This window comes from Rhododendron vialii, chromosome 8a (assembly GCF_030253575.1).
Source record: "Rhododendron vialii isolate Sample 1 chromosome 8a, ASM3025357v1".
Lineage (NCBI taxonomy): Eukaryota > Viridiplantae > Streptophyta > Magnoliopsida > Ericales > Ericaceae > Rhododendron > Rhododendron vialii.
The window spans coordinates 29,185,645-29,199,395 of NC_080564.1; the positions used below are offsets into that span (position 1 = coordinate 29,185,645).

General features: G+C 38.7%; 1 protein-coding gene across 3 annotated transcripts; it reads left to right on the forward strand.

Moving 5' to 3' along the window:
• The first annotated feature begins 5,856 nt into the window (after positions 1-5,856).
• On the forward strand, positions 5,857-13,251 carry LOC131335948 (pentatricopeptide repeat-containing protein At5g50280, chloroplastic). Of its 3 annotated transcripts, XR_009202688.1 has the most exons (5): positions 5,865-6,701; positions 7,247-8,788; positions 8,876-8,923; positions 10,127-10,568; positions 13,098-13,251. XR_009202688.1 is itself a non-coding variant. In XM_058371510.1 (2 exons), the coding sequence occupies exons 1-2, from the start codon at positions 5,992-5,994 to the stop codon at positions 8,562-8,564; spliced, it is 2,028 nt and encodes a 675-aa protein (XP_058227493.1). In that variant the 5' UTR covers positions 5,857-5,991; the 3' UTR covers positions 8,565-9,026. The 3 variants fall into 3 exon arrangements, 1 of the variants encoding a protein (XP_058227493.1); XR_009202687.1 differs by lacking the exon at positions 8,876-8,923; XM_058371510.1 differs by lacking the exons at positions 10,127-10,568; positions 13,098-13,251 and having other exon boundaries at positions 5,857-6,701; positions 7,247-9,026.
• The last annotated feature ends 500 nt before the right edge of the window (positions 13,252-13,751 follow it).

A 13,751-nucleotide genomic window follows, 5' to 3' on the forward strand; every position in this document is an offset into this window, starting at 1 on the left:
ATTCCTCGGGGCTATTAAATAGCAAAAAAAAAAAAGTGAGTAGTTATTTGTCTATTCGGCTTAGAAAAGCCCATGTGATTTTTGAGCCTTCCACTCGGGCCTTTTCTAATCAATCACTGGCTGGCTTGGGCCACAACACGAGGCTTAACTCACATAATAGTGTGTGGGAGTGTAAGCATACGCAAGTGTAAGCATCAAAGCGCCTTTTAAAAATATCTCAAATTATTAGAATTTGCGAGGCGAGGATTGCAAGCGGAAGCAGAAGTGTTGATAGAGAGTTTAGGGGGAGCCGGTGGAAGATTGTGTGGCCTTAGTTTCAGCTAGGGAAAATTTTTGTTTAGTGTTTTGTGATTTAGATGTATGGTTTCTTGTTACATATATATTTATCGAGTCCGAAACAAATGATTTTCGGACTCTATTTTATTATAAATTAAGCGCACTGCAAAATTTATCTTCTAGTTGGTTAAAATTTCTAAACACAATTTTCAAAGCAAACTAAAATACAAATTTGGGAGGTGCATTTATAAAATAATAATAAAAAAAGAAAAAGAAGAAAGAAAGTGCGAAAATCATTTTCCTAGCAAATAATCACAAGTTGTCCATTGTCATGGTCTCTAAAAAAACAAAGAAATATCTATCAGGGAAATATGTAAAGATAGCGATTATATATACATCTTAATTGAAAAAAGTGAAGGTTACGTCCGGGAATGGTGATACTCGTTGATAAAAATTCATGATTTAAATTGCAAAAATTAGTTTGGTACATTAAAGCTAAAGTCATAGACTTTTTTTTTTGAAAACGCCTTCCCTTAACTCCCAAAAATTCACTCCACTTGCTGAGTGAGATCATCCAAATGAGTCTAATTTCATATACAAAATAAGTAAATAGCGCATTAAACGTCAAGATAAGACGCCGTTCAAAAAAAATTTTAAAAAGCCTTTCAAAAAAAAAAAAAGAAACGTCAAGATAAGACGTGATAACCAAACAGGCCTTGAACTTGCTAAGAAATCTCATCCATACTATTAGCCCATTGATTTTGGTGAATATATTAAATGTATCTAAAGTTCACAGTAAACTACTCCTACTTTAATAGTAGTGCAAATAATCTTTTAAAGGTAGATGGTTGATTTGTCTCAACATTGTGTATCGAGTCAATTTGAATTCATTCTTTTTGGAAGTGTTCTGTGAATTCCTTTTTGTTTAGTACTAGTCAGGATTGTCTGACCCATCATACGCCCATCTAAACTAAGGCCGCATTCTAGAAATCCAAATAAGTACTTAAAAAATAAGAATCTATTTTCAAGCTTTAAAATAACGGGCTTACGAAAATAATTTTTCAATTTAAGAGGCCTTTCTGAAACGGAACCTAATTTCTTTCTCGGTTTGGTCAGAAAAAAGACCATTCACATCGGAACTAATTAATAAGAGATTGCTCGCGATTGACCCAAATAGTTATACCCATTAGCGCAATAGTTATCTACATATTTTTTCAAGCACTTGAGCTAACCCTCTGAGTTGTTTTGCCTAAGAGCATCTCCAATCGGAGCATGCCAAATCTGAGGTGGATGTTCAACGTAAACTTTTGACAGCTTCCTCCGTTCCAATCAAGCTGTCTTTCCTTAGGCCAATTCCACGTGTAATTGAAGCTTGCTCCAAATATGCCAATTTTGGCATCAAGCTAGTGGCAAATCTGAGGTGGATGTTCAACGTAAACTTTTGACAGCTTCCTCCATTCCAATCAACTTGCCTTTCCTTAGGCCAAGTCCACGTGCAATTGAAGCTTGCTCCAAATATGCCAATTTTGGCATCAAGCTAGTGGCATGCCAATTTTTGAAAACATAATCGTTTGAAAATTTTGGCTGTTTGAATTTGAAAAAGGCCATTTGACATAAGGGTGGAGAGGAATAGATTGATGTCAAATAAAAAGAATTAGGTATAAGGGTTGGAAATGAGGCTTTGATGTCAAATTGGAGATGCCAAAATGTCACATAAGTCTTCAAAAAAAAATTGGCATCTCTAATTTGAAATTAAGAATTGGAGATGCTCTAACAATCTTCGGTGTCGTGAAAGAACCCCGCCAAATATGTGATTGGGCCCTCCTCAACAAATGCATTTGTCCCTACTACATGGTTTGAGTTGAGTTTCCGTGTAGATCCTTTACTACTACCACATCTTTTTCTAGTTCTATGCCCGACCTCGTTATTGGTTTGCTTTTACAGTATGTGTCATTGAGTTTGCTAGTGCATGTGCTAGTGTCTAGATTTTGACAATTTTAGTTTATTCATGTATCTTCCGGTGAAATCTTTATGTTGCCTACGGACTTTGTGGAATGAAATTGTCTTTTCTTTTTCTTTTTTTTAGAAAAAAAAAAAGAAGACAAATGCATTTTAATCAAGCTGACAAGCGCCGTAGGGTGTTGTCAATTATTTGGGCCTGTAGTGTACTGTGCTAATACCTAACTAACAGAGCCCCCAAACCAATGGGCCAATATTGGCAGGCTTATAGGCATGGGCTTCTAAGTTTTAAAAATTAGGGAAAATGACGGCCAAGGACGTGTTTGATAATTAATACCCTTCAAGGACATTTTCAGCATTAACAAATGTACTCAAATGTTCTCAGCATGTCCTTGGCGGGTATTAATTATCAAAACACGTCCTGAGCCGTCATTTTCCCTCAAAATTATGCTCAAATTATGTAAGATTAGAAGTTGGGTACACGCGATGCGTGTGTAAATTTAATTTTAAGGTGTTTCAAAGAAGACGAAAAAAATTAAAATATAAAAAGGTAAAAATCTAAATTCGACACCGATAGTAAGGAAACACCATTAAAATTTAAATTGCACACGCGTCGACCTCTAGTGTAGATTTGAAAGAGGAAAATAAGATTACATCCCTTTTTTTATACTACTCAAAAGAAATGGTTTTCAAACTCTCTTTTTATCCATTTTCACTCTTTTTTAATTTTTTATTCTGGTAAAATTACTAAATTAACCTGATGATATATTATAAGCTACCACCTAATTATCTGAAGTAGAAGGTGAAATTGATCCCTAATTTATAGTTGAAGCTCACGTAAACTGACCCCGAATATCGAAGCTATTAAAGCAATGCGCGGCCCAACCCCAAGGCCAAGAGGCCTGGGTCTTGGCCATCCCAAAAATTTCAATGTTTAAGGGCACTCCAATATTTTCACTATTTGGGTTTGAATAGGACTCTTTTTAAGCCCAATAGAATGGAAAAAAATGGGGTTCTTACTGGCCAGCCCAGTTTTGTTTCCTTTCAGCTGTCTAGTCTCACCCCATGTCAAAACATATTCACATGAGTCCCATTTTTAGTGAACTAACCAAAATACCCCTCATTTACTACTATTTGCCAAAAACCTCTCTCTCCACGTTTATTACATGCCAAACCGAGATAACCCCTCTCTCTCTCCCCTTCAAATCTGCCATGGAAGAGAGTAAGCAGCAGCAGCTTGACCTCAACCATGATGGCGTCCTGTCTTGATATGAACTGCGCAAGGCGTTCGAGTCGTTCCGGCTCCTCAAAATGCACTTCGGCGACAACGTGGCGACGGCACCGGAGGAGCTGGCGCGGCTTTTCGACTCTACATCTTTAGGAAGTTCGACTATGACGGGAGCGAGTTCGTAGATCTGGAGGAATTCTGGTTGGAGATGAGGAAGATCATGCTCGCGATCGTGTAGGGGCTCGAATCATCGCCCTTCCAGATGGCTCTCGAAGACGACGACGACGAGAGTTTGCTCAAACAGGTGGTAGATCTAGATGCTTCGAAGAATCAGTAAGCTCTACTGATTTTTGAAAGGAACGAATGGTTTGATTTTTTGTTTGGCTCTCGTATGAGTTGCACTGTAATGTTTGGAAAGACATTGCACTAATGCATGCCGAGTCGTGGGTTGATGAAACTAATTTACATTTGGGACAAAAAGATTTGTATGTATATATACTGATATAGATGTGAAGAATGTGTGTATTTATGTTGTTGCAACATGCAGAAACAAAACACAAGAACCTAAAAGATTCTTAGTTGCGTGTGATCAAATCACCAGAAATTTCAGAACGATGAGGGGCATGAATTGTGGTGTGAATTTTGAATTTAGATGTAAATTGTATAATTTGGGGGTGTGAATTGTGCAGATATAATTGTGAATTTAGAATTCAGAATTCACACCTACCAGAGGTGTACCTGGGTTGAATTCACACACTAAAAATTCACACAAAGAATTCACACACAAAATTCTTCTAGAATTCACGCGTTGATCTTGAGTAGATTGAATTTTTTAACCATCATAAGTCAAATGAGTCAATTAGTAGTTTATTCGAGCTTGATCCAAAATATTAACAAGTTTCAAAAATATGTTTCGGTATCAAATGAGTGCACACAAGCTCAAACTTAAGTGGTTTGGTTAATTTATCAGTCATAATTTAGAGTAACCGATTACATTTTGTGCAAAATATGTTTCAGTATCGAATCAATTTGTTTTCTTCTGCATTTGCCTTGTTTGATTGATAATGGAATTCTATGGTGTTATTATATTGGCCGCTGAAAACAAAAAAGAATTTGGGTGTGAAAAGTGTAATTGGAATGTGAATACTGATTTTTTACAATCTATGCCCTTAATACTACGGCGTACAATAGGTGGATTTTAAGGAGCTGTGAATTGTTAATTTGAGGGTGTGAATTCTTAATTTGAGAATATTAATTAAGTCTTTTTTTGAAGGTGTGAATTCTTCATTTGGATGTGAATTGTGTCTTTTTCGAAAGTGTGAATTCCTCATTTGCGTGCAAATTGTGTCTTTTTTCAAAAATATGAATTCTTATGGTGTGAATGGTGACAGGGGTGTCTTTCTTCAAAAATATGAATTCTTATGGTGTAAATAGTGACAGGGGTGTGAAATCTTGTAAAGGGGGTGTGAATTCTGCAAAGAGATGTGAATTCGGAGGTGTGAATTCTTGCGAAGGGGTGTGAATTTGGAGGGTGTAAATTCTGCAAAGAGATGTAAATTCAGGGGTTGTGAATTCCTGTAAAGGGGTGTGAATTCTTCTGAGAGGTAAATTCTCGGGAGTTTGAATTTTGTAGGAGTGTAAATTCTTGGGGTGTGAATTCTTCATAGGGGTGTGAATTCTGTGGGTGCTGAAAAATGAAAGGGGCAAAATAGTAAAAGCATATTTAAAAAGGGCCTGAATGGGATAGCACTTACAAAATAGGGTTTGCATGGAACCCATACAAAAAAAGTAGGGCCGGCCATGAATTTCCCCAAAAAAAATGCCCAGTAATGAGTTAGCCCAACCCACCATCCCATAAGCCCAAATGCCCAACCCATAAATCCCCAAAATCATTTCCCTTAAACCACCGAATAACACCTCCCAAAATCGTTTCCCCCCAAACCCTTTCTAAAACTTTACGATCTCAGCGAAATCAAGAGAAGAAGATCAACACGCATCACAAAACTCGAAGAACAGTGGTACAAATTGTTTGGCTTTCTCGTATTGTAGTTGTTACTATAAAAATTGTTAAGTATTAACTCTTTAAGATCACATTTTTATTTATTAGGCAAAGCACTAAAAACCTTTAGACCGGCCCTAACGATATATTATTATATGTTTTCACTTAATCATCGTAATGTAAACTGCACCTATTATATGTTCAAGAGAACTCAACCTAAGTAGTAACAATAAAAAGAAAAATTACTGAAAACAGTACGCAAAAAGAAATGATCGGGTCTTGAACAGAATCATTTTTTGCCCAGACAGATTCTACTAGATGAAAAGTCAGCAAATTTCTAGTGGGAGTATTAGTGAAATCGCCCTTTTACCTCTGACAAAAAAAATATATATATATATTCAAATCACTCGGGGGTGGGGATCACTGATCACAAGAGAATTATGGACGAGCATAGAGGGATGGAGATGAACAATTCATCCCATGCCCACATATCTCGTTCACAGAAGACTCCCTTCAGTTGAAGTAAAAAATGGCTCTCAACTATGGCTGCGTTGCTCCTCCTCGTCCTTCTTCATTTTTTCCTTTATTATTTCCCACTGATTCTCATCATCACCCTCCAAAGCTTCAGGTACTCAGGCGTAAACGACCAAAATCCTCAACACAATTCTCTCGCTTCGCAGTTCCCCCATCTCCTTATACTTCCCCCTCACACTCCTCAACCACGCCTATTGATGATAACCCGCAACCAAAACAAGAACCAGAACCATACCCAATTCTCAATTTCTTCAATTCAGTACAAGAAAATGAATTTGACTCCCAAAATGGGTTCAAAGACGAAGAAGACCAACTGGGTCATAACATTCCGAATTGGAACCCTAAAGCTGAGGGTGTTTTGGGTGAAATTCTTGACATAGGAAGGAATGTGAAGGAGAATGTGACTTTGGGGGAGCTTTTGGGGCCTTATGAAGGGAGAATAGGTAAGGAAGAGTGTGTGGACTTGTTGGGTTTGATGGCTCAGGAGGATTTGGTAATGGGTTGTCTGTATTTCTTCAAGTGGATGGGATTGCAGGAACCCTCGCTGATTACGCCTCAGGCGTGCTCGGTGTTGTTTCCGGTGTTGGGGAGAGGTGGGATGGGGGATGCGTTGGTGGTTTTGGTTCGGAATTTGCCCGATACGAGGGAGTTCAGGGATGTTCATGTTTACAATGCTGCTATATCAGGTCTATCTTGTTGCGGGAGGTGTGAATTTCTGCTCATTATGTTTGTTGCCTGTGTTAGTTGTTGTTGCCTTTTTGGTCAGTACGATTGCCAAGTGGATTAAGCAAACTTGAATCTATGATTTTGGTGATTATGCAAAGTATTGCTACGTTTGAGTAGATTTGCTGCGGTAGACAAGGGGAAAAAAAAATTTGTCTTTGCATTGCATAATTGCCTGTGATTAACTTTTGTTTTTCATTTGTCAAGAAACCTTTCAATTTAACAAACTTGGGCTAGCTCAGTTGCCCAGAATTCTCGCTCCTCACTTAGCGCAGCGGTCAAGGGTTTGAGTGATCGAGTCTATGTCCCTCTCCCCAGTCTAAAGCCTCCAATTTACACCAAATAAAGTTTACATCTTTTGTTTTAACCAAGTTTTGCTTATTATCAGTGATTTGTGCTATGGTGCTAGCGATGTGAACCGTTCTCCTTGTCTATATTTGAAATGGTAGTGTACTTGGTGCATATTTGAGACTATGGTATAGCTTCCAAGACCTTTGTTTTAATGCGCAATTAGTTGCTTTTGTTAGGTACAATGATGCCTGGAAAATTTATGATGCGATTGAAACAAATAATGTCCAACCAGATGATGTGACATGTTCTATTATGATTACAATCATGAGGAAAAGTGGTAGAAATGCCAAAGACACATGGGAATTCTTTCAGAGAATGAATAGGAAAGGTGTCGAATGGAGTTTGGAATCTGTGAGTGCTCTAATTAAATCGTTTTGCGATGAGGGGCTTAAAAAGGAAGCGCTTATTATCCAAATAGAAATGGAGAAGAAAGGGATCTCTTCAAATGCTATTGTGTACAACACTTTAATGGATGCCTACATTGAATCCAACCAGGTTGAAGAGGCTGAAGGCCTCTTTGCTGAGATGAAAAGAAAGGGGATTAAACCTACATCTGCCACTTATAACATCTTAATGGATGCATACAGCAGAAGAATGCAACCCGAAATCATCGAGAAACTGCTCCTGGAGATGGAAAATATTGGCTTGGTGCCAAGTGCCCGGTCATATACATCTCTTATTAGTGCATACGGAAGGCAGAGAAATGTGGGTGACATGGCTGTGAATGCTTTCGCAAGGATGAAGAAACTTGGTATTAAACCATTTTCACATTCATATACAGCGCTTATCCAGGCATATTCAGTCTCTGGATGGCATGAGAAGGCCTTTATAGCCTTCGAGAATATGCAACTGGAAGGAATTAAACCATCTGTAGAAACTTATACCGCCCTACTGGATGCATTTAGGCGTGCAGGTGACCCTGAAATGCTGATGAAGATATGGAAATTGATGATCAGCGAAAAAATCGAAGGGACACGTGTAACATTCAACACTCTACTTGATGGATTTGCTAAACAAGGACGCTACATTGAAGCGAGAGATGTAATCTGCGAATTTGGAAAGATTGGCTTGCAGCCAACAGTGATGACATATAACATGCTCATGAATGCATATGCACGAGGAGGGCAACCCTCAAAGTTGCCTCAATTGCTGAAAGAAATGTCAGCTCTAAGTCTAAGGCCTGATTCTATCACTTATTCCACTATGATATACGCGTATGCCCGCGTTCGGGACTTCAGTAGGGCGTTTTTTTATCATAAGGAGATGGTGAAAAGTGGGAATGTTCCCGATCCCAGATCCTATGAGAAGCTCAGGGCAATTTTGGATGTGAAAGCTGCATTAAAGAACAAGAAGGATAAAAAGGCTGTACTTGGTATACTTAATAGCAAAATGGGTATGCTGAAATCTAAGGAAAAAGGAAAGAAAGATGAGTTCTGGAAGAACAAGAAGAAGCAACCAAGAATTCATACGTCAACTAGGGATGGACGCCGATGACACTGTGGTTGGAAATTTGGACGCCGATGATACAGTCCATTGGAAATTGGGATTTTATACAGATTTTTTTTCTTATCAAGACACTTTTCAGCCGTAAAAGAAGGTTATAGTATCGATCTGAAGTTTCGGTGAAAGAAGACCTTCACAAGACATTTTCGTGCTTTTCCTGACAGTATTAGTGGCTGCCTTATTGGACTTGTTCCCAGTGACCATGATTCTAACAGGTAATGATCTTTTTCTGTAATTTGACTTCTAGTCATTATCCATTTTTGAGTCCGAAATTTGAGGCAGTGATTGGGGGAACTGTGTAGGAACAACCACCGGTAGAGTCTGTTAAAGATTATATGCTGCTTATTAGTGTAAGAATTGCTTTGAATAGTGCTAACTGTAAATGTTCTACCTGCATTGAGAACTTCATGTGTAAAATACTAAAATGCATGTAAGAAGTTGTTCACCTCTGCCTCTTTTCCTTTACTTTGCTTTTATTTTACTGTACCATCAAATGAGTTTACTTGGTTATGTTAAATATTTTTCTTTGTTGAGTGACCAAGATATCCCCCCTGCATTTCGGAAAGTGGGTTCTACGTACTGTCCCTAATTGGTTTGCAAATTTTGCATGAAATATCCCAGATAACCTGATCTGCTATTGTAATTTTAATTTTGGAAATTCTGGTCTTTACCTTGCTAGTAATATTAGGTGTTTTGCTTTCAAAGCAAGCTGTCAGAATTCACGTCTTTGTCTTCCAGTTTCAGCCTTTCAGGTTTGTGAGGGATAGTCCTCTAGGCATTTGGTAATCAGGGACTGAAAGGAGCAGAATGCACAATTTTCCGTCTGATGCATCTCTTACAACTCTAGATTTCAACAGGTCTTACAAATGATTTGCTTTGCAGTTTCTGAAAGGAGTGAAAGGACATAATTTCAGCACTCCAGTTGCCTAAACTTCGACCTGAAATAGTGCAACTCTAGTTGCTCTAGATAGAAATAAGAGATGTAATGGTTAGGATGTCGGGCCATAGTTCTTCGAGTGACCGGTATCCTATCTAACTTGGAGCCCTAGTCATTGCATCATATAATTGTCGACGAACAGGTGTCTTTGGAAAGGCGTGACTCTAAATCAATTTCATTTACATTCAAAACGAATTAAAATATTATATTTCAATAATATTTTCCAACAATAATTAGTGTTCTTCCTAAACTAGGATGTAGATCCAAGTCCTTTCTGTTGGGTAACGTATCTCTAAGCATACAGGCCTTAAATACAGTGTCTAGCTGAATTCATAATGAGAAATGAGTATGAAATTAAATTGAGCCTTTCAATTTGTTTAATATGACATATTTGTCTCTCCTAATGAGCTACACGTAAATTGTTATTGAAGTATGTATTTTTGTCCCCAAAAAGCAATTGGAATATTGGATCCTCTAGTAGTTTCAATGTTCAGTCCAGGCTTTGTTGATTTGAGTTGGATATGTAAGTAGGTGGTGATTGAAATTTAAGGCAGATGCAGAATCCAGATTTATATATCCTCATGTGTTCTAGATTCTCTTCCTGTATTGAATGCAGATACCATCTCGGTCTAGGTGGATACAGACTACTAATCTTCTCATTCAGACTCTCATGAGAAATCCCAATTCTATAAGCCAACTTCTGTGTCAGCTTCATACCCTTAAAATGAGTTGACAACCTCCGGAATTTGCCTTTGGGGACAAAAGGAAACGCAATAAGAACAGAAAGAGACGGTGAATTTTGGATATTGGGAAGGAGAGAAGGTAATAGATACGTTGGTGGTAGATTTGGTGTATAAGAGCTTGAACAACCTCATACTCATCAGAAGACTGCTTCAACATTGTCTTTCTTCCATCAGAGGGAAGTGAAATCGTGGATTTGATTACATCTTACATTCCATTCATTTGACCGTTATCTCGAGGCCTTTGCGTAATCTTCAAAAAATAATTACCCCCCTGATAAACTGTGGGTCTATGTCATGGATGCTGCTGTATATCAGGTATTGTTCTATCAGGTATTGTTCCCTCTTCCAAGTATGCCAATGTAAGTGGATTCCTAGACCATACCTGCTACGGCTAGCTAGAAAACTGCATAGACTATTTGGAAAACTGCTATGATACCGATATATTGCTGGTTCTGGCTCGCATCTTATGTATAGGTGGTTGTAGCTTTTACCGATGCTCTCTCTTTATCTTTTGCGTTGAGTCTCCGTTCTACTCAAACAAATGAGAGATTATTCGGTGGGCTACGGGGAATCGCCACGTGGTGCCTTAGGCTCCTTTTCCACATGCATTACAACGAGACATACAGTCTTGTCTTGGACACCACCCTAGATGTTTTCTGGAAAAAAGGGGCCTAGTGAACCACGTGGTCGTGCCTAGGGGCATTGTATAATTTTTTTGAACAAATGGGGTTGTACTACAAATGGTCAGGGCCTTTGAATCCGAGTGGGAAGCCTACGATTACCTAATGATAAGTCAAATGAGTTTAAACCTCAACTACATGAGAAATGGATCAGTGGTTCCATATTTTATTCCCACTTTCCAGATTACCCCTGGTATAAGTCTGTATCTGGGAGAGCCAAGTCTTATAGACACCCAGATAAAGAAAAGGAATTGGATCCTCTTCCGTCCTTAATTTGGATTGGAAGAGACGGTCTAAATCTAGCCCGTTCATTGTTGCAATTAATGGTTCGGATTTGTTCAAGAGACTCTTGAGCAAATCCGAACCACTTACCGGTAAGAGTCTCTGAGCAAATCTGAACTATTCATTATTATACCAATGTGTGGTTCATATTTTGACTGTCCCTTGGACCGGAGAAAATCCGAACCCATAAGAAGATAAAAGTAAAGCTGGAAAGCAAATGAAATCCATGGGGAGAAAAGGATGGAAAGGTGAAGAAACCATGTCCTTTTCCCTTTGTTATGGGCCCATAGCATTTCTGATTCACTACCTTATCTCCTCCATTTTTTTTTGTATTTTCCTTTTGGGTATTATTATTCAGTTGCTTTCAATGCACACATTGGTGCTGACAAAGAAGTCGGTGATAATTCGTTGAGCTTAGTTTTTGTGGTGCCACATGCTCGAGCATCTTCCTCTCAGTGCTTTTGTAAGCTTCCCTGAATTAAGAAATAGGGTGACTCATCTCTTCTTGTCTCAAGGCTATGAATCAGATCAGTTTTGCAAAATTATTTTATTGTCGGTAGATAGGAGTCTCTTCCTTTTTCAATTGGAGTCTACCCATCTGTCTTATAAATCTGTTTTGATGTTTTCTGGTCCATCTCGGGTTCACTTTGATGATTTTATATTACGCATTTTGTATATACGTCAATTTTTATGGTAATTGTATACCGAACAACAAATTGTTGTAACGTATTTATCTTGAAATAATTGAGTTTTTTTATCCAATTTGTCAGGGTTTTTTCCCAAGATAAAACGTCGTCCAACAGCATCTCGATCTAATATCCGAACGTCATAATTCAGGCACAACTACGATCTCTATGAACCAATGATTTTGGTCATAAAATTAGGCTTAGGATGAATTCAAAAATATCGAAGGTGGATCGATCTTTTAAAACAAAAAAACCGTAGAGAATCCTGACCCTCGTCAGTTTCTTTTTTCATGTACTCCTATATATATATTTTTAAACGTTACTATGTATTGTTTGTAGCTTTAATTTGCATATGTTCTGATTCTGCTAGACTTTGGAACCCTTTCACAAATGGATAAAATAAATATCATTATCCGTTCAGCAACTCGTCTTGCGTTACATTTCTATCTTATCGCAGGTGTCAGGACCCCCTTTGTCTTTTGTTGGAACCTTTGTTTTTTGTTTCTGGTTTTATTTTCTTCTTTTGAGGTGTGATGTTGATATTCATCTTATCAGCAACAAACAAGACAGGGGAAAATGAATGAAAACCATATTGTTGTTGCCGCCGCCCCCACATCGAATTGCCTGTGCCAATACTAGTAGTACTATTTTAGAGGATTTAGTTACTAACAAATGCATATCTGCCTAACTTGGATTCATGCGGTATAAACTGATGTTGACCTAGTGGGTCTGACGTTACGGGCGACCCGTTTCGTTGGGGCTTGCTTGGGCCGGACGCACATGAGTCGCACGGTCGGTCCAATCGTCCTTTGAGTCCCGTGTAGCTGGCCCAGTTGATGGCAGCCCCCAAAAACCCGATGGAACCATGCCCAACCCGTGAGGTGACTCAGCGGCTTGGTGAATTCTACGTGGCGTCCGATGTCACGTTCCGGAAATGTGCGTTCGGCCACGTGGACATAGAGCGTTATGCATGATGCGCACCTACCTAAAACGGTTACGGGTGACATCACGGGCCTCTTGCCTAGCACGGACTTACTTGGAGTGCAAGTACACTGATTCTGTAAAGCCTAAGGGATAAACCCTGTGAATGTACGCCTTATCTAGATTTGAGATACATTGTGCTTGCTTTTTCTCTCTCCTAGTGTCTAAACTTAGGCATCGGGTTGGACGGCGCTAACTGGTTCCTTTTTTTGTAGACTAGCTCGAAGGAGAAGAAGGCCCAATCCATCAAAGTACGGAGCAAATCACCACCCTGCACAATTTCTTGTGGAGGTGATGACCTGAAGTGATGGTGTTATAAGTTAGAAGTTGAATAAAATTGCATAATTGGATATTCTTTCTTTGGTGAAATGATTAACGTTTTCAAAGTTCTTTGTAATAACAATGACACCATGTATGATCATTCACTATTAGGGGTGTCAAATGGGCGGATTTGGACCAAATTGAGAAAGTTTTAAGTGAGTTGGATCTTTAATGGATTATTGACCCATTTAGAATTCATTAGTTATGAGTCCAATTACCCATACCCAACCGACCCATTTATTTAAAACTAAACCTGACCCTCCCATTAACCCAATATCTATTATAAAACAGAAGTGTGTGGGGAGTTGTTGCAACGATTCAAATTTGTTTGATCCAAGGGTTAATATGTGCTCTTCTACTCTTTTAAGAATGTGCCCAAAATCTTTCAAATATTTCATAAAAATGTCATCTCTTCTTTTTACCCGGCTTCTGTCGTTGGTAGTCGTTTGGGGTCCCCCCCTCCCCCCCGGTGCAGCCTCTCTCTCTCTCTCTCTCTCTCTCTCTCTCTTGCGCTTCTGTCACTTTTGAATCCCTACCGAGGTCTACAA

Bases quoted from the DNA above. Each gene is read 5' to 3' on its own strand.
- LOC131335948 (XM_058371510.1), top strand. From the start codon at position 5,992: ATGGCTCTCAACTATGGCTGCGTTGCTCCTCCTCGTCCTTCTTCATTT. The intron at 6,702-7,246 runs GTGTGAATTTCT...TGCTTTTGTTAG, and splicing joins GGTCTATCTTGTTGCGGGAG to GTACAATGATGCCTGGAAAA.